Genomic DNA, 20,713 nt, shown 5'->3' on the forward strand with positions numbered 1-20,713 from the left:
ACTTTGCAACCAACAGCAACATCTTAAGGAAAATGAAAAAATATCTAACTAATCTGGATTTAAGACTGCAAATAAGAGTGTATACCTGTATATGTTCTACTGTACTGTACTCTGATGTACTACTCTACTTGAAGAAAGGGAGGGCCAGTAGTGTCAGAGTTGAGTCTTTACTTTTTGGGATTTCTCGGCAGCCCCATTATCAAGAGCAGCCATCAGCACAAAGATAAAAGATCCTAATGGAGCTGGCCCTGGTGGAGATGAAAGGTGCAGAGATGGCACACTGTTATGAATCTCTAATGCAGTCCATGTTTCTAAGGTAATGACTGACTCCCAGGCCCCTTTCACAGGCTTCCCTGCTTAGGGCCCATGCGATAAAGGTCTCGTAATCCTTGTCACTCAGTAGTAAGGCAGCAACCCCATGGCCCTTGCTCTCTCTGGTACTGAAAACCATCCTGTGCAGCTACACAGAACTGGGGGAAATAAAGCATCTTTGTGTCTATTCTGATTTGGTCAATGGATTGGCAAAATCAGCTCAAAACACTGGCAAACCTGAAAATAATACTTCTCGTCATCACTGAATGTGACTTGTGGTTTAATGCTACCCACGCAAATGAATTGTAGTAGTCACTGTGATAGCAATGAGAGGTGGCAGAAAGAATAATTTTGGTAAGGCTATTGTATGCTCAAAATAAACATCTCTCTTTCTTTGAATTACACAAAAGATGAATCGGTTTCCTACTTTTAGATGCTGAAGTATGCTTGTTTTACAGTAGGCAAAATGAAAAACATATTCTTATCGGGTCAGTATGAGCAGAGGGCTAATGTACAGTATGAGCAATTCCTTGTCAAGCTTTTCACAGTAATTGAACTGACACTTATGAGAACCAATGTTCTTTTGAATGCATTACGTGGCAGATATTCATGCTTTTGTCCCTTAAACTTTGCCAACAAAAAATGATGCCCTTTGAACAACAGGGAGAGGTGAAAATACATAGTGAGAGAAAGAGCAAGTCTTCTCTCCAGTCACTTTCACAGAACCTAATGGATTGTGAGCACTTAATGCATTAATCAATCAATATCTCTCACTGTACATCAACAACGCGATCAAGTTATGAATGACCTTTGTAACAAAAAGGACACTTTAATGCACACAAGATTGCTCCTAGGTTAGTAACTTGGGCCCGGTTTTTATCACGCATGATTACACCTTCACAAAGCAGAAGGGCATTAACAGTGCACTAAATATACTGAGGTTGGTTGTTATACGATTTGCACATGAATTTGCTGGATGTAGTGAAAGAGTTGAACCTAGGTCATACTACTTAAAGACCTCAATTATTAAACTGCTACCTGCTTTTGATTATAACATATTCTTCAAGACATATTGATTCTGAAATATTTAATAGGGGTTCACATACACTTTCTGCATCACACAAAGGCCACAAATGGTATTTATTTATTTATTTTCCTCTTGTGCAGTATAATTAACTTTTTATAGCGGCCTGGTCACCAAGCAACATAAGAATTGCACTGGCTTGCTCTGAGAAGAAAAATCGTGAAAGATAAGTGCCCTTCTTTGAAAAATGACTCAAGCATTAAGTTAAAGATGGTCCTGATCTTTTGACAGAAAATATGAAAACTCTCAGTTGAGAGGAACCATAAGTACTGGTGTATAGTCTAATGGTTGCCTAGTGAAAATCAGTTTCAGTGTTACACCACTATTAGCATGCACTGAATAATCAGTGTCCGTCAGATTTACAGCTCTTTTGTATTGGCTGATAGTCTCATGTAACAGATAAAATAACTTAAAAATACCAACTGTTCCATTATTAGTTTATGATGCTAAAAATAAATGTATTTGCATGACTATAAATCATTCAGTGCATATCTGCAAGACCTCACAGCAAGTCTGTGAACTCACGGAGCAATTTTAATATTTTCTTATTAAATAACTGGATTCTTTAAAACTGATAACGAGAAAATATAAAGACTCTTCTCATGGAAATAGTGGATTATACACAAAGCAGAAAAGGTGCATTTCATTCACTATCTCCATCTTTTTAATAGTGTGGAAAAGAAAGCCGGACAGGAAGGACTGAGGATAGTGATGGTGGGATAATACAGGATAGAAAGAGAATGCAGTTGAGGTGATCATGATGGGGGGCATGTTTCAGTCCCTTCCTGAGCACTGGTGGAGCGTGGAAGTGAAGCATGGAGACAGAGTGGAACGGACAGGAGCTGACTGCAGACAGCCACAGAAAAGAAGAGCCCAGAACAAGAGCACAAACTAATGCTATTGTGGTCAATGCACAATGGGCCCTGCAAAGTGACTGCAGAGGGCCCTTAAACAAAGAAGGCATTGCCATTCGCTCTCCCCCACCCAATTAGATTCTTTTGCCCAGTTTAACATGACAAAAACACAGGCCATTTTTCCTAATTCTGGCTGCCATACTGGCCCCTGTGCCACCTTAAATCGAATAAGCCTCATGTGCTGGTCTGTCTGTTAGTCTGACAGCGACTTGTGACATGGATTCAAACACATGCAACGTGTTCTCCATTCTACGTCTCACACGCAAATATGTGCCTTATCTCAGCTTTCCCAAGTGCTTAAATATTCAACATACACATTTCCAGTGAAAACACCCAGTCATAAAGAACTGCTAAGGTTATTTTCACTGAAAAATACCTGGATTTTACTTTTAAAGGAACAGATTTTATGTCCCCAGGCAACCAAACATTGACAAGTGCCCTGCTGCAAGAAGCCAGACAGTACACAAGGTGCTTTTGAGACTATCACAGCTCAGCACATGGTTCTGGCAATGGCAAATCCCTCAAAGTAATTTGTAAAAACAATAAACAGTTAACCTACAGCACAGTGTTTGCACTGCAAATTGTATTTTTGTATTTCTAAATTATCATAGTTCTCTAGGACAATTGTGACATAAACACAACTTCTAATTAACTTCAGATTTGTAGGCAAAACAAATAACTGACGCCATACTATTACTGATGTGAATGATCATCTACCATCAGTGTATAAACGTGGCTGCAGTACAACCAGAGGTGGTGGCCGTTTAAAATGGTCAAGGTTCAACACAATGTAATTAGTGAACAAATCTACATTAAATAAAATTAATATGTAACTGTTTAACATTTAACATTTCTCTCCCCACATACATGGGTAAAGACATTAGCAGCTGCTTATAAGATTAATGATTCATCAAACACTAATTATAACAAGCAACTAACAGCATAGTGACACTCATTTGTTTGAAATATTTCTGGGTAAACATCAATATAGTTCTTTTAAATTGACTATGCAAGTCCACATATATCATTACAATAAAAAAAAACAACAACACCTGAGTGGAAACAGGAAAATCTTTTTATAGCAGCACTTGGCAGACTGACATCCAAAATGACCTGAAACTGCATGTCCTTCCCTTGACTGTGCAGTGCAGTTGAATTGACTCAATATGCTCTCCTGTATACTTACTGAGCAAGTGGCATGAAACCTGACCTTTGCTTGTTTTCTAAACAGCGGATTATTCATCTTAATCCTCCAAATTGGTCAGGGTGTGTTTTTCCGCTGTTTCCAACTTCTTTGCCTTTTCTCTCTTATTACTTTGAACAATGCATTTACTCATTTGTTTTTAAAGAAAATAAATATTTCAAAGAATACAGAGATCCACAAATGAACATGTGAAAAATTACATAACGCTAAATAAGCATAAAATTCTTGTAAATTCTTGTAAACTGCAACAGGATTTAGAAATCACCATAAAATGACCAAATAAGCAGAAGCCATTTCAGAAGCAAAAGGATATTCGGAACAAAGACACATGGCTTTCTTAAAACATTTCAAACGTGTAAAAATAAACACATTTTGCTCTTACTAGAGGGGTTCTTTATCCTGTACTGTGTTGTTTTCAGTGTGCCATAAGATGCCTTTCTTGCCAAACAGTCAGTTGCACTGGGAGTAAGCAATTAAGCAGTAATGCTAGTACATAAAGACATCTAGTGTAACAAAAATGGTTTTGGTTGAAATCATATTGGTGCGCTAAGACCCTTTTTCCCTCTCCATGGGTATAGTGGAACCTTTTCTTATCGGCATGCATTTACAGTGTAAATGCCTGGCTCCTAATTAGGTTTTTCTTACTTAAATATTACCCATTACTATGCCCATCCACACTTCTTTGCTCCAAATGGACAGTGGGAAGAACTTATCCACAGCCAATTAATAAAACATCAGTAACAGAGCAATGTTTCCAGTCAGACAAAGAGACTGTGAGAGCTAAGGCATCCATTGGACCAGGAGGGACACCATAAATCTGACTGAGTCAAACAGTAAGAATGTCCAAGATTGCCACAAAACAAATACTATTTTGTCTGAGACAGACACTGGACAGGCGATCACATCTGGCTAAACAGAGTCATGCTGTGGGCACGATTCCCTTAAAATCCAGACTTCCTTTCTTTAACAAACAGTGCCTTCACAGGAACATTGCAGGTCAGGCAGTAGCCACCACACAACAGGAGCCTCTGTTATGTATGTGCTCTGCTCATCAACCATGGTGTTCTTCACAACACCACTGACATACTGTGCATTAGGTTTGCAGTTAAAATCCCTTGAAATGGGTAAGTGTTCTGTGATCAATGGCAGCTTACTGTGGCCTACACTGGCGGTATCACACTCAAAATGGTGTGAGAATTTCCATCTGTCACTGATACCCAGCTACATGGGGGCAAGTAGGACAATATTTGTGGAAGCTAGACAAATCATGGATAACTCCCAATATCTATCTGTGGAAAGTTCCTCTAATGTCACACACACACACACACACACACCCCATCAGCAACATACAGCAGAGCCTCCCTCCTACTCATATTAATCCTTTTGTCTTTTTTGCCAAACTCATCCATTTCTCTTCAGCCCCCCTCCTCAGGTGGTGTGTAGTGTACTGTCAAGCACGGTGTGAATCAATGACTGGTGCTCCCGCCCACAGGTAAAGGTTAGAAAGGTTCACTATTGAATTATTTCTGCACGTCTCTCATTGCTGCCATCTGCCTGGCTGCTTTTAGTTGATATGGTTGAGGTGCTGGAGGAGACTCTTTTTTTTTTGCTAATGCACTTCAAACCTGGACAAATGTGTGTGTTTCAAGTGTATACTGTATGCATGTTTTTTTTTTTTTTTGTCTGTAAGGATGTTTTCTTCTAACGTAACTAACATAACATGAATTTACACATCAAGCAACATATTGTATGCACATGTGTACTTAGGTGCACACACTTATACACACCCTGTTCGCAACTCATGGCTATCTATCAGTGAGTGGATAATGAATCACAACATCTGTGCTTTCAGCCAGCCTTTGTTTCATCTGCCTTTATTCTAATGGAGCCTTCGGAGTGTGAGGGCAACATGCTGTCGGATAGGGCATCCTTCACTCTCTGGTTTTGTTTTGCTGTCAGCAAGGCTGATCGTCTCTGCTGGACGTAGGGTGAACTCATCCGTAGCACAGATCATGCCCTTTGATCCACCAGCCCTCTCTGGGGGGCACAAACAGCCTTATTAAAAATGGCTAAATAAAACTTTCCGAACCTCTACTCAATAGTTCCCAAACTTTAGCCCCGCTTTTTCTCTGATGGTGCCTATGGTCAAATTGAGCTGCCTAATTCTAATGGCAAGCAGCACTGTTCACCCAATATCAAAACATAGTAACAAATGAAGCAATCTAAATGTTTAACAATTTATTGGTTTGGGTTCCTAGACTACCTGGCATAAACTTGCACTATAATCAATATCATAGATGAGAACACGCTGAATGTAAGATGATAATGTGTGCCTTAGGGGGGAGTTCAAGTAAGAGTGCAGAAAACTTATGTAAAGATATATTATAGCTACTACACATGATCGGTAAAGAAAATCCAAACAAAAAAAAACTGAAATGTTTCTGCATTGTATCGCACAGCATATGCAAGTTGATTTACCAATGTGTACAGTGTGTAGAAAATGTGCTGGTTATGCATTCTATGCCAAAGACAACCAACCCAAGTTGATTTGATCATGATGGACTGATTGTAACTCAGTGAAGTCATGTTAGTGTCACATATGAAGTAGTATTTTTTCAAGTAAGTAAAGTTGGCAATGATATTTTGGATATTAAAACTATGCTATACATTAACACAATGTGCTATGAATTCAAGACATTAACAAGTAGTTTAACTGTCTCATGGATCTCTGTCTTAAATGAACTTGTTTCTCCTTTATCTCAAGTACCTGTATGGCTGTGACATGACTGCTGCTATAATTACACCCATCAAAACCATTATGTCTTTGGCACTTAATCTATTAATCCATCCTCTCCTCCGCAGTCTGTGTCTGTCTGTAGCCACAGACTTCCCGCCCTCAGCTCTGACTGACAGCCCCTGCGGAGGCTGTGGTCACTCTGCGTGAGTGACATGAGGGGCAGCAGGGCTACTGCATTACCTCCTTCACCTCCCTGCAAGCTCCTCCTGATCCTGCAATCCAGCACCTCACACCACCGATCACCATTTCTGTTCCAATATCCACTAGCAAAGCCTGAAAATAGAACTCATTAACACGTTTAGTAAGTACAAATGAGATGACTGTCTCCTGATGGACTGTCTATCTTTTGGATCAGCTTTCAAGGAGAGTGTCTGGTAATGACAAGAGAGAGGGAAACCAATATTATAATGTACTGCCGGTCTCTTCTGAAAATGGGCTTGATGACAGGGAGAGCCTCTTGCACCCACACATGGCCTGATACTCAGTGTGGACACCTATGTGCTCATTTATGGGTATACGAGTTAGCAAAATAAAATCTGGTGCATATTTACACCTGGTTGACAACACCAAACTGACAGTGAAATCACAGGCAGAACATAAAACATACAGAGCACACACAAGGAGAACTCAGTGTGAAAAACCTCTACATATCAAACTAATGCATTAAAAGGCTTCGAGAGGCTATTCCTTTTGTTGTTTTAGCATGACTCAACTTGTCCTCATTGAATTCATGACTGTCTCTTTCTTTCTGTATATGAACACTGTTGAACATTTATGCTGCCTTTCTTCTCCTCTAAGCCTGTGTATTGGACAAGTTGGCACACCAAGACCCAGGCTTTATCCACCTTCCATTCTGAGGGCAAAGCTAGCCAGTATTTACAAAAAGAGGGTTCAGTCTGGAGAGGCAGTCAAAATCTGGACACCAGACATTTTTATTCACAGCCTATCCCAGAATAGAATGGTGGCTTTCTGGTCAATTTGCTATTAGAGGATGAACCAGCAGAGGAATTTATACCAAGCTTGTCCATAAAGCAAGGGGCACAGGGAAAGAAAAGACTTGCTTGTGTTAGTTGGAGCAGCAGGGTCATATGAATGCTCATACACAACTGGAAAATCTATAAACCCGTCATTTTGGCTTTTTAATAAACGTCTAGTCTTTTGTAATATTTTCAAAATGAAAAGCAATGTATTTATGAAGTTCCTGGCATGTTTTGTGAACAGCAAACAATTTCCTATGCTGCCGAGATGCCCTTCGGACAGGGATTAGAAGGCAGGCGACTGACGGAGGCCTGACTGAGCTGTGGGCCCTCTGGGGCCCTGCTCATCCAGGCCTGCACAGTCCTCATCCTCATATCCACTCTGCATCACCAGGGCAATAACAGTTTTTATTAAAAGCGCATTGCAACAGTGTCTGTCTGTACAACTTACTTTCAGATTGGCCACATTGTGGCATGTAGAAAGGGCCTGGTGGTTAGGGGCCACAATATCCTGTTTCTGGAAGGGTTTACTTTGCATTTTAACAAGCATGAATAAAGGAGGACATTCCAGAAATGGCTGCCGTGTGCTTTGTTCTTGCCTGTGGGGACCAAAGGCTCAGACTATGGCCCTTGCATGCCATCAGAGCGTGCCTTGGCTCACCTCTGAGTTTACCCGGCTTAAAACGCTTTAGCTTAGCCACTGGACATGCACACGCTAAAGTATGGTAGTGGGGGAGATAACAGCTATGTAAATATGTTGCAAAAAAAAAAAACGGCAGCCAGATGCAAACGATGAAACAAAAGGATGAATCTGGTTCAATATGATGCAGATCAGACATTTGGTATTGTACTTTGACTGACTGGTTGTCAACACATCCTATTTGCCATTACGGAATCTCAATGTGAGCCACAAGATGTTGTGCAAACCCTAAAATATGAGTGTCTTTCCTCCATTTGTTTTATTAGTGCATTTTCCATGTCACAATCCATTTTCCAGCTTTTTCTGAATGTCTCAAGAATTATGCATGAGGCAGAGAAAGAGAGGGAGGCATGTGGGGGGTGGAAGAGAAATGCCTCTGTTGTCAGGACAGGCCTTGCTATTAGGTGTGTGACCCTGAAAGCGCACCCTTTTAGCAAAACAAGCAATGGATCTCATATTAGATACCACTATTATGCAATAATTTGTATGCATCCTTTCGTCTCATTTCCATTTAATAATGCACACATCTCCCCTGCCCAGTTTCTCAAACTGGTCATTAAAAGTAACGCTGATCTAAACTGGAGGCTTAAGTTCCACTTACAAGTTATGGATGAAACAACTGCAGGGTCAAAGTAAGATCCCGCCCCCTCCCCACAGAAGCCAGTCTTTGCCCTTCAATACTCAGGCCTGTGTGTCGACACAGATGAGAGACAATGACTGGTGGCTGCCCAGGCAGCCCCAGCCTTCTCCTTCCCAGCCTCCTAGGCTCACAGACAGGGATTTCCTCCTGCGATGAGAGCCAAGCCGTCACAGCCCAGCGATCAAGGGCCTGCCATCTGTGACTGAGACAGATTTACAGCAGGAGCTAATCCACACTGTCAGCCACGTTTGTTCTCCATCTCTGCCTCCTCCATACACATACATATAAACACTCACACACGTAAACCACCACTAAAAAATATTAATATTTTACCCTTAGAAAATGTTTTTCCTGCATCTTTCTTTTCTCTCTCTCTCTCTCTCTCTCTCTCTCTCTCTCTCTCTCACACACACACACACACACAACAAAACAAACATTTCTTGCAAAACTGACATCTACCCTTCAGAGCAATTTAACGTTGCCCTTTTTAAAGGCATGATCTCATTCTGTTCTATGCTCAAAAAATAACTTTATTCGATTAAACGTTAAGAAATGAGAAACCTCAATGTGTCACTACATTATATGCCCTGGTGAACATCATTTCATTCGAAACAGGGTCATCATACACTCAAGTGTCAAACAAGCTGTCACATGCAGGCTCCCAAAACTTGTTTTGCTGACTTCTTCTTCATCCATTCCTTACTTTTGTCCTTTTATTCTTCATATGCAATACTGGTCCCCCTTGCACACATACGCCCTGATGCTTTATGTTGATAGTGGCCTGCAGTCACCATTCACCCCTATACTTGACATCAACATGATACCAGGCCGAAACTCTTTTCTGAAGTTGAAGTACATTTTCTCATCATGCCATCAAACCAGCTGACCTCAAAAGTAAAAAATTTAGAGGAGCTCTAACCTTTCCCTTTAGCCATTTACATTATGTTACATACATGTTTCTTTTCTGTTCTTTGTTGATACCTGCCACCAGGTAATGAGCTGCTGTCCTTAAAGGATAAGGCTGGTAATTTTCTATTCAATGGTCATTTTCCACAAATCCCACACAAAGACAAAAACCAACAATGAATTTCATGTACTCACTGTAACATTTGTAAATCCAGACACCAGTTTAGCTCATTGCTCTGTTACCTCTGCTGCTGTCCAGAAACAATTAAAAACACTCCAATGAGCAATGCCACTGCACTGGGTTACAGGTTTCCTTCCCACAAATTGTGAGATACAGCTTTCATCAAAAACAAACTTTCTTTATAGTCTCCAGAGAAAGAATGAGTCAAACTGTGCATTTTTGCATTTAGTACATAGCGCCATCATGCTATCAATGCAAGACGCTAGTGCAATAGCATCAACATGTGCATGTGCAGTTGACTCTTATTTCAGAGACTACAGACAAGCAATGGCCACTTTTGGTGCCTGGAGCTTGTTTTTTGACAAAAGACATATCCCACAATTTTCTTGAGGATGAAACATGTCACCCAGTGCAGTAGTGCGGCTCACTGGTATGTTTTTCATAGTTTTCAGTCAACAATAGAGGTCTATGGCACTGACAAATAAGTTAAACCACGTTCTGGATTCACAAACATTACGGTGAGTACATGAAATTCAGTGTTGATTTTAGTCTCTATATGGGATTTGTGTAAAATAACAATAACAACTACAAAAAAAGGAATATCACTGTCCTTATCCTTTCAAACTAGAAGCTTGCACTTGTGAACACAAAGAAATAGTTAAAGACAGTGCTCAGCTTTGTTTAGTGGTCTCTGCACACAGGGCAGCTGTGCGGGGCTGGGGTCTCACTGAGGCTTTCTTTGTTTCCCCATAGATAAAGGGTTAAAGAAGACAAATGAAGGCGGGGCCACAGTGTAACATGCCTAAGCAGCACATTTTCAGTATGAGCAAGAATTAAAACAATGCAGGTCTTTTATTCCTGCATTAGACTAATTGGACAGAAACTATTTCTGCTGCCTTTGCTCTCCCCATACATCCAGCCCAGAGGAGATATGTGGCACCAAGTCTCTACAGTCTAGCTTTGCTGAATGATCAGAAGGGGGATTAATATGCAAAGTTGTAAAGTGTGAAACATACCAGATCATGCATGTACTAGCCTAATTCCATTCTCTTGTTGTCATTGTGGTCATAGAAAGGTGTCAGTCAGTTACATCTAAAGATCTTGATTCAAAGACATTATTGCCTAAAACTGCGGGATTCTGGGGATGTTTACATAAGAATTATGTCACACTACCTTCTTTCTTACCACCTCTGTGTAAAATGTTTGATGGCAGTTGTGAGCTGTCTGGGGGGAAAGTAAGTTTCATATGTTTTGGGAAAAATCCCAGGCTGGCTACGAGCCTAACACCAGTAGAGAACCACTCGCAGGAACACAGAACAGCAGCAGTGAGGGAATTACTGTCTATGTGACCCAGAAATCCAGGGGCAACTTTGTTTTCACAAGCCAAGGAACGTTCAACCACTTTAGCAACTATGTCCCGACCACAAAAAAGAGCCCTGTGCCATGAAAGAGCTAACGAAAGGGAAATTAAATATTACACTGGGAGGGAATGGTTCAGACTTAGTGCAGGGGTGGAGCTACTGTATGAGTTGGGACCAGTGCAGCAGATGCTGCTGGCGGGGTGAAATAGTAGACGTGAGGCGTGTGGAGTCAGCAAACTTTAGAGTTAATGATTACAGACAAAGCGGTATGACCACTATTGAAGTTTGATCAAGATGTTTGTTCAACTTTTTGTTTCACATTTCATCTATCCATCATCTTTACTGCTTTATCCTATAGGGTCACGGGGGCTGGAGCCAATCCCAGCTGGAACTAGGCAAGAGGCAGGGTACATGCTGGACAGGTCACCAATTTAGAACAGGGCTCATTTAAAACACTTTTAAGAAAAAACAAATGGAGGCGGTGTTGGATTGGAAACAATGATTAAGATCTAAAACTGTAGTAGTCCCCAAATTAAAAGGCAAACAAGATATTTACACCAATCCAAATAAGCATCAAAATGCACAATCAGACTGAAATGAATGTTACTTTAGGCCTTTTTCCATTAAGGGTCGGCACAGCGATGCCCTTCCTGATGCAACCCTGACTCAAACCCGGGCCACAGCGGTGAGAGTGCTGCACCCTAACCACTAGTCTATCAGGAAACCCCACAATCAGACTGTAAAGGTGTTAAACCTAAAGTGCACTGACAAATAAAAATTTAATTACATTAACATTTTGTTACTGCTGCTCTGTTCAAGTAAGTGAGGGTTACTGCAATGTGATGAAGTCCTGCAGTAGAGTACCTGCTGCCTATGTGTGTGTGTGTGTGTGGGGGGGGGTACTGCCCACACACAGTCCCACTGCAGGGGCCCATTACCTAAGGCTTGGATCCCTCACCACAGCATAAATATGGGCACATCAAAGGTTAAAAGAGGGGAAAAAGAGATTGATAAATATAAGATTTGCTTAAAAGAAAGGGGGGGAAACACACATACTTGCAAACAACACAACAACTCCTGTCTGGAAAAAGTAAATTCCCAACCCCAAACCCTTTTAACCTAAAAAGCCCTTTCTCTTGCCTTTGCATATTCGCTTGTCCACTGCACTGTAGTCATTAACATATTTGGAGTGCAGTGAGCAGAAAGCTTAATTGTCCCTAATTGCTCAGCTAAATATGTTCTCTAATGATTTGCTTCAGATCTGTGACTGCCTTTTGCGCAATTTCCCGGCCGCTGGCTTCATTATCCCTGCCTCCTTGGAACAAAGCATCTTCACAGGCTGGCCTTTTTTCCCTACCATACAACGACACAAAAAACAGTGAGTATGTGTGTGAGGGAAGTAATGGTTCCCTCTTGGAGGACACACAATAGAGCCCCTTTGTCAGGGCACAGGAGTTAAAGTGATTAGAAAACCAAATCTCTGCAAAGAAAGAGCGTTAATTGACCACAGCTCACTCTTCCTAATCAGTCCATAATAAATGAGCAGTTGAGGCACTTTGTTTCAGTCGTGCTACTGTTGTTGTAGCTGTGTCTGTTTATTGGTGTTCTTGTTGCTGCAGCTGCTGCTGTTGTTCAGCTCCTCCTTCTCTGACCTTAATGTTCTGTCTCAGTGTCTTTAATGGCCAAAAAGGACAGCTCCCATTAAAAAGGACCTCTGCTTTGACTGGGGAAAGCAGGCTTTGCATGGATATTTTGTATAAATGATATTTACACTTGTGTATTTATAAAAAATATTTTTGATACAGTCACTCTGTTGTGCTAAAGAACACTGTCAGAATTAAATTAAAAGATGCAAGTTTGATCCCTTTGTTAATTTTAGGTCAGATTTATTATCTCTCTTTTGTTAAAATTTCACTCATCAGTGTGAAAATCATACTTACTGATGTCATGTGTTGTTCATCCTTGTTAAAAATAGTGGGTTTATGGCTGTATCATCTCAATTATCTATTTTTGAACCAAAAGAACAAAAATTACCACCACAACAACACAAAGCCCATTAAAAAATATGTTTTGTTGTCATTTCTAATCAGATGTTATTAATGATATTGCAAGTTATATGGGAAAGAATAGATAAACGTGGAAAGAAAGTGAGGGAATGGTTGTGTATGTGTATGAGAGACCGAGTGGCATGGGTGGAGAGACCAAGAAAGAGAAACAAAGACATACACACAAAAAAAAAGATACTAAAAAAACCCCACAGGGGCTGCTTCTGACCTGTATCTGAGGAAGGGCATTTACGAATGGTGAAGATGGAGCTGAGGTCCTCGTCCTCCTCTGGCAGGCCCTTCTGTAAGCGCTGAAGCTTCCTGAGGCTCTCACTGCGCTGGTGCTTCATGGAGCGCACATGCTGGATCAGATTGAGCTTGGCCTTGGTCGAGTAGTTACACAGCACACAGTGGTAGTAGCAGGCATCACCCTCCACAGCGTTTTCATGCTGCTGCAGGTGCTGTGGGAGGGGATGGAGAGAGAGAGAGAGACATAGAGGCAGAAAGGAAAACAGAGAAAGAGAGAAAGGAAAAGAGAGTGAAAGAGGTTATTGTAGATGGCAGATAGCTGGCCAGGCACCACCGACTCACTTTCACTCACACAGTTGGCAAATGAACAAATCAATTCCCAATCACAGCCCTGTTGTTTAACATCCAGACCTCTTCCACTTCAGGACAACTGTTTGGACTGCTCACTTTGTCTATGTGAGTGTCTGTATCAGTGGGCTAACAGGACGGGAGAGGTCTGGGAGGCACGCAAATCTCAGGGGCCCAAGGGCGAGCAGAAATCACATCAGCCACCCTTCAGAAGCCATGGATCTACAGCCTCACAGACGGAAGGGAGCATTGATCCCCTTCACTCAACAGAAGCCTCCCTTCTCTGAAAAGGAAACTCCAAACATCTGCCTGTTTCACGCATGGGATACTAAATATTGATCATAGTGAGTTAAATCCTCACTCGCTCATAGAGAAAGAGAGGTGAAGTCAGCTGGTGGTGAGGCAGGAGGGGGACTGAGTACATTCTGAGAGAAACTGGAACATTCCGCAACAGGAGGACAATCATCAGAAGACAGGAAATCAGCACCAATATTGACCTGCCAACCCCAGCGCTTCCTCTAAGACTCAACAGCATGCCTCGTCCACCCTCCATAGTGTCACAACATGCCTAACACCCTGTAGTGACACCATACCACCACAATCTCTTGTAGCACCACAGCGCTCCAGTCTAATTACCTCCTGCATGCCTCAATCAATGATGCAAGGGCAACACAATATGGCTGGGCCTGTTGTGGAGCAACAGAGTTATTGACCATTATCCTAAAGCATCTCAATGATGGTATATGCATGTTTACAATAAAAGCCTCAGACTCAGTATGGCCACTTGTGTCATGCCTGTCATGTGCTGCTTCTATATCAAACTCTGGACACTCCCATGGATTTCAAGGGCTGCAATCAATGTCAATTACCAAAAGTTTTCTTCAATTTACCCTAATCTACTTGGCCCCTCCTGTGACGCATGCTGAGAGAAACAAATTAATTGTATATAGTAATATGTTGTCCACAAAAAGATTTTTGATTAAACACTACTTGATGCATTTAATAGTAAATTAATGCTCCAAGTCACAACATCTGCCATTTATACCTGGGTAAAATGCACTGAGGAAAATATACCTGCAGTAATAATAAGCTAAATACTCAAATGTGCTTAAAGCTTGTAATTGTAATTAAAGGGGAGTCCACTCAGTAGTTTCAATCAGGTAATTCTGCATTTAAATAGTATAAATGTCCCAGTGTTCATATACTGAACCTTTTACATTTGGCTTGTACTCGAGAAAGGTTCAGAAAAAATGAGCCATTCATCAAGACAAACTGAACTATCGTCTGCTGCACAGGATGGCCTGTTTGGCTGGCTGGAAAATGTAAAAGCAATCGAAACATTAGACATTTAACCACATTACATCTAAATCAGGTGTTGACAGGCTGGTGAAAAAAAGTCATAACAATATTATGGCTCCCTAAAATGTGCTTGTCCCTTTCTCCTAATGTTTAATTTTCTGGCAATATTGTAATACTGCTATGGGGTTTTCTGAGCTATTGTGTTTCATTCTCTTTGGTTTCATATTTCTCACTTCTACACCTAAAATGTGCATTAAGACACCACTTCCAGGAAAAGGAATAGGAATTTTTTTCATTCTCTTTGTGAGCCCCACAGCTCGGTGTAATAGAGTTATTAGGTGATTGTAAAAGGTTCTGTGTCTCTGTGTGCTCTCCTTTCTCGGCTCATTTTAAGCCATCCATGATGTCATGAATAGGTGTTGTTGGATATTACGGGAGCCCTCCTCCTCCCCCTTTTCCTCTGAGCACAAATATTGCATCAGAACTAAGGTAGAGAGAAACCTGAGAGACAGATGCAGTTATAGATAACACCAAATCCATCATGCAAACTGCTTTTAGTCATAGCAGATGTTTTGAATTTAAGAGAGAGAGCGTTCTTGCCATAAATGACTCAAGGCTCCAAAAATCTACAAGAAGTAAAAAAAAAAAAATAAAAAAAAACAGCACCTGGCCGGAACTTCAAAGCCAGCCTCAGGAGGTAGAAAAAATCTTGGGAGTTTTACAGTTTCCCATAAAAAGCACGGGGTTTATATAGGAGTAAACCTGAGACCGCCTGCGACAGAAGCAGCCATTATTCACCATAAACCTGACAGGCCCGGAAGATGGCCTCAGCAGGGCCAAAACTGGTCTGCCCCACTGCTTGTAGCTCTGTGGGTTACACCTGTAAACCACCACTTTCACCATCTCTGCACTGGCCATGACCCATGACAGTCTGGGACATTTTACAGTGAGTTAAAGTCAGGAAATCAAACCAATGAAGAGCAATGAATGAGGGGGTCCAGCTTATTCAATACTCCAGAAAGGCAAAATGATAGCATAGTGTTTAGGAGAACGGCATATGAGGACAACAGTGAACAATCCTCTAATCATCACATGCACAAACTTTCTCTAACATGGATTCTCAGTGGGCTCCTTGGAACTTAACAATGTGAGGGACTCCTAGCAGGATAATGAAGAGCACAAAAAGAGTATGAACACAGTATACTTACAGTCCATCTCTCTCTCACACACACAAATTCTGAATGTGAAACATAATAATGCATGAGATGGGGCCTATGTCTGTTTCCTATGAACCTGCAATGAAGCCACTAGTTGATAAATCACCTCCAACTGGAGTGCAGGAATTTGGCAGCTTAATGAAAAAGTCATGTTTAGGGGGAGGAGTTGGTCGGCCTGGCTCAGGGGTTTCGAAGCGCCCTATCAAGGCTGCAACAGGAGGGGTGCTGTGGGGCATAAAGGGGAGAAGGGACAGTGGCATGGATTGTATGTGTGGTCCGATTTACCAGATAAGAACATAAAAACACAATGATTACAGGTGCCTTAAAGATGTCTTCAGATACTTTTGTCATAATGTAGTTACTGTATATTGCAGTGTTTTGAAAGAAAGCTGCAAAGAAAATGTGTAATGTATATCAGGGCCTGTAACTTACACAGCAAAAGGGAAGGTCCAGTTCTAAGCTTTGTTTAATGCTGTGCTGGTTTTCATGGTTTAAAAATGCAACCATGATATTTTCAAGCCTCTCTCTTCGATGGAGCACCTTGTCCCTTTCTGTGGAGACTGAAGCAGTGCTCTGTGCTTTTTCAGGTAAAGAGGGACAGGGGCGGTGTGGGCACCACCCCATCCTCTCTCTCACAACTCTACAGTGCACCTTGCCCTCTGAGTGGGCAATACACACCTGTATCAGTTTCACCACCCACCAAGAGCACTGCATTCATCTGCATTTCCATCCACTTAAATGCAAAGTAAAAGTGCACCTTTAACACAAAACTGTGTGGTTGCTGAGAGAGTCCAACTAACACAAGATGGAGGTGGGTATTACTGGAAGGGTGGAAGGGAGACAGAGAGCCGGTAATTCCAAAGAATGACTCCCAAAGGAGCTGTATAATACAGCATGTACACATAACAAACACATGTTAAAGTACAGACAAAAAGAACATCATAAATGTACACAAATAAACATGAACACACAAACACATGCACACACTGCCACATACCATTATGATCATACCCTAATTTCCCCCATTAAATTTGGCAGTGCTGTTAATACAAAATTAATGCATTAAAATAGATGACTATCTGTGAGCTAAATAGCTATCAATTCTAAGAGAGCTGCCAAATTCCCTCTGTGAGAGTGCCAGTGAATATCTGCCTGGATATTGCTTTGTAATTGTCTCTCTCTGATTCTCACCACTAAAAGCTGGTGTCTGTTTGTACACATGCATATGTGTACTTCATTGCAGGCTTACATGGGTAACAGAGCTGCAATTCACACCTAAAGCAATGCAATGAAGTGCAAGAGAGCAGACCTGTCCCCCCAGATGAATAAGAAGATTATATCTTTTACTATCAGAGAGATTTTCTCTATCACCAGTGAAGAAAGTGACAAACTAGCTACTGGCTTGAGATGTGTCAGAATAAGACAAGCAGCACCTTTGTTTGTCAGACACACTGATGTCATGCCAGCAATTATAACCAATGAGGAAACTGTATTTCTCTCTGAAGGGAGACAGTGTAATGTGCCTGAAAAGCACACTGTGGACAAAGGGGGAGGAAAACACCCTTGTGCGGCTCAAGTCTCGCTCTTTGACAACTGTAGCCATAGCATACCTGTACTCAGCATGTACCCTACAGTAAAGGTACATTTTTTATTATCTTATTTTGTCCAAATTTTGTCCATCAGAGAACACCTGATATAAATCAGTATTAAGTTACATTTAAACAGATTAATTAGGAGGGTTAGGTTTTGAGTCGGGGTTTACAGAATGAAAACATTTCATTGTATCTGACCTTTTTCCTAGCAGCAGTGTATTTTTACATGTGCATTTGTGATTTGTTGGGGACTAGATTCTCATAAATCTGCACTTTGGGATTCCCCTGGAACGTAAGCAGGTTATTTAGCAATGCAAAACAGAATCACAGGAGTCAGTGAGTGCTTTCAGCTTGGCCTGTGATTCCCTGTCTGCCAGCAGCACAAACAACAGCTCCAACCACAGAGGCCCCACTGGGTGCCAAGTGTGGTGGCTGCTTTGAATTAGCCACTGCAAGCTGCAACATGCCCAAAACTTAGGTTGTGGCTTAAAGGGAACTGTGTATTTAGGCCCAAACTGCCTACCTACTGCTTCCTGAACCTCATCTCCACCCTTGTCCTTTCTTCTCCTTTACTCTACCTAACCCCTGCCAACCCTCCACAGCATCCTGTGTCTCTGTTTCAAAGCCTATAATGTGTGAAGTTGCTTCCCCTACTGCCTTGCTGCAGAAATGATCCATCACTAGTGGTGAATAAAAACAGGCTGTGTATTTGTCTCTGGGAGGTAAGAGAGAAACAAAATGGACCTATGTGTCATAAGGGAGGGCAGCAAGGTAAAGATGGATCGCTGTAGGTGTCCTTGGAGAGGATGACTTAACATAGGCCTATGAAACAAAGTAGCCTGGGAGGGGTCATAGAGACACTTAAAGACAATACAGCTACTGGTGCTCCACACCCACCACTCTCGCTTACTTTAACATTAAATAAAGCAATAATTATTGAATTCCATTTGAATGAGTAAGATGCTAGAAAGTAAACAATGGGAACATAATTGCAGAGGGAAGGCAATCAATGCAGGCAGTCATTTGGGCCATGTTGACTGTGTAGGCTGCTGTATGTGCACTGTGTGTGTAAATGTGCACACATGTGTGTAGCCGTTGCAAATCTAAGGTGAGCTAAAGGGAAGTATGCGCTGTGACAAGCAACTGAGTAATACACTCTCCCATACACACGCACAAAGCAAGAGCTGGGTAATCCCTCTTTCAATAATGACCCAGGGCTCTAAACAATAGCTCTCAATCAGCTGATCAATGTGTCCACATAATTCATGTGCGAGTCGCTATCTTTGAAAATGGAGGAGAAGAAGGATAAGCAAGCGGGCGGTAGAGTGATCAATGCCCTGTGTGGTGATAACGAGCCCGGGTCTATGCCCACAGGAGCCCTGCACTGGCGTCCAGGGTCTCCCTCATTAACAACATTTGGATAAGCATGGCTATACATACATAATGTGCACTTCAAATCACAGCCAGATAACCACATTTCCCCCCTTTTAATGAGCTTGGTCCTGCTTTTGTGACACTCAGCAATGTCTCCAAAACAGGCAGGAAATGATGTCAGTCCCAAAATAAGAAAAGGAGTAAAGCAAATTAACAGCAAGCTGTTGGCCTCCTCATTCAGTAGCTAATTAACAGCTTAACCTCCTGGTGCTTTTATGAAAGCCATGCTGGGAGGAGCTTGCCAAAATTGCAGTACAATAAGTCTGCCTGCAGGAGGCGAGAGTAGGGTGGAGCCATGGGGGTACCCAAACAACTGTTTCAGCCACTTGATGACATGTGTACTGGCAAGGGACCATCTGGAAGCTGAATGGGGCAAATCAGGACCTGCCCTGGCCCTTCTCTGCATTACCTACAGTACTGTGTCAACATAACAACCCTCTTTGGACAGTGGTGACAATAATTACTGGTAAAGGGCTGGGGAAGAACTTGACATCAGGAAGGAAAAGAACAGATTTTGTCTTGTAACAAGTTTTTTTGGCTGTGATAGTGTTAGTAAGAAACCACATCATATCTGTATCTCTAAATCAGTAAAGGCCACAATGAAATTTTCACCAGACACAGAAAACAACCAGGTCTGTGGAAAGAACACGCATGCTTTCTACACCCACAGCACCAACCAAACCTCTAAATACACCTCCCCAGCATCAGAGTGTTCTTCGCCAGCAAGCAAGATGACAGTATCCAGAGGCCATTAATATTACACCGAAAACCCCTCCCTTTTTTCTGGCTAAGAAACTGAGCCAACACCCTTGACTTGAATCTGAATCTAGTATGGCACAAGTCCTGTACTCCTGCATTTTGCACTATGGATTGCATGTTTAAGTGTAGAGCATTCTTACATGCTTCCTGTGATGAGATAATGTTTGCAATGCACAGCAATGACTGATGAGGTTAGGTTACAGACAGCTAAAGCTATGAGTAAAATAGAATCCTCACATACATCTGTAACTGGCCATGAAATTTAGAGGAAAACCTCTGGAATGTACTGTATGTAAGGCACTGCACTGGTTGTCTAAACAGATATAGGACTGTTAATGGAGATGTGTGTGCATACTAGATAAGAACCAGATAAGATAAGATGAGTGACTGCCTAGACCTGGACTTGTCTGTACTGTAAGTCACTGATGTGTAAGTAGGGTAAAGGCACAGGCCGCCCTGCAGCCACACAGCTGACAAGACACTCCAACACCTCACTGCCGCTCATTTGTCACTTGCCAGCCAGACAATGGCAACATGGCCTTGTGGAGCTACTCCGAATGTGGGCAGCAAAAAGCTTGTTAGATGGAGAAGAAGGATGAAAGAGAGTTTGGAGAGGGTGGAGGGGAATGAGCTATATAAGAGTGAGGGAGACAGTGAGTCGGGGGGGGGGGTGGAGGGGGGCTGGGTTAAGATA

At 41.9% G+C, this 20,713-nt stretch overlaps 1 protein-coding gene across 3 annotated transcripts in view; it reads right to left on the minus strand.

Annotated features, from left to right (window-relative positions):
- The window catches only part of zfhx3b (zinc finger homeobox 3b), a 232,069-nt gene that overhangs the window by 46,892 nt on the left and 164,464 nt on the right, over window positions 1–20,713 (minus strand). For all 3 annotated transcript variants that reach the window (XM_020607491.1, XM_020607483.1, XM_020607500.1), the window contains one exon: window positions 13,351–13,582. In XM_020607491.1, coding sequence (XP_020463147.1) covers window positions 13,351–13,582 — 232 coding nt within the window. The remainder of the gene's footprint in view (window positions 1–13,350; window positions 13,583–20,713) is intronic.

Source organism: Monopterus albus, unplaced genomic scaffold (genome assembly GCF_001952655.1).
Source record: "Monopterus albus unplaced genomic scaffold, M_albus_1.0 scaffold4.1, whole genome shotgun sequence".
Classification (NCBI taxonomy): Eukaryota; Metazoa; Chordata; class Actinopteri; order Synbranchiformes; family Synbranchidae; genus Monopterus; species Monopterus albus.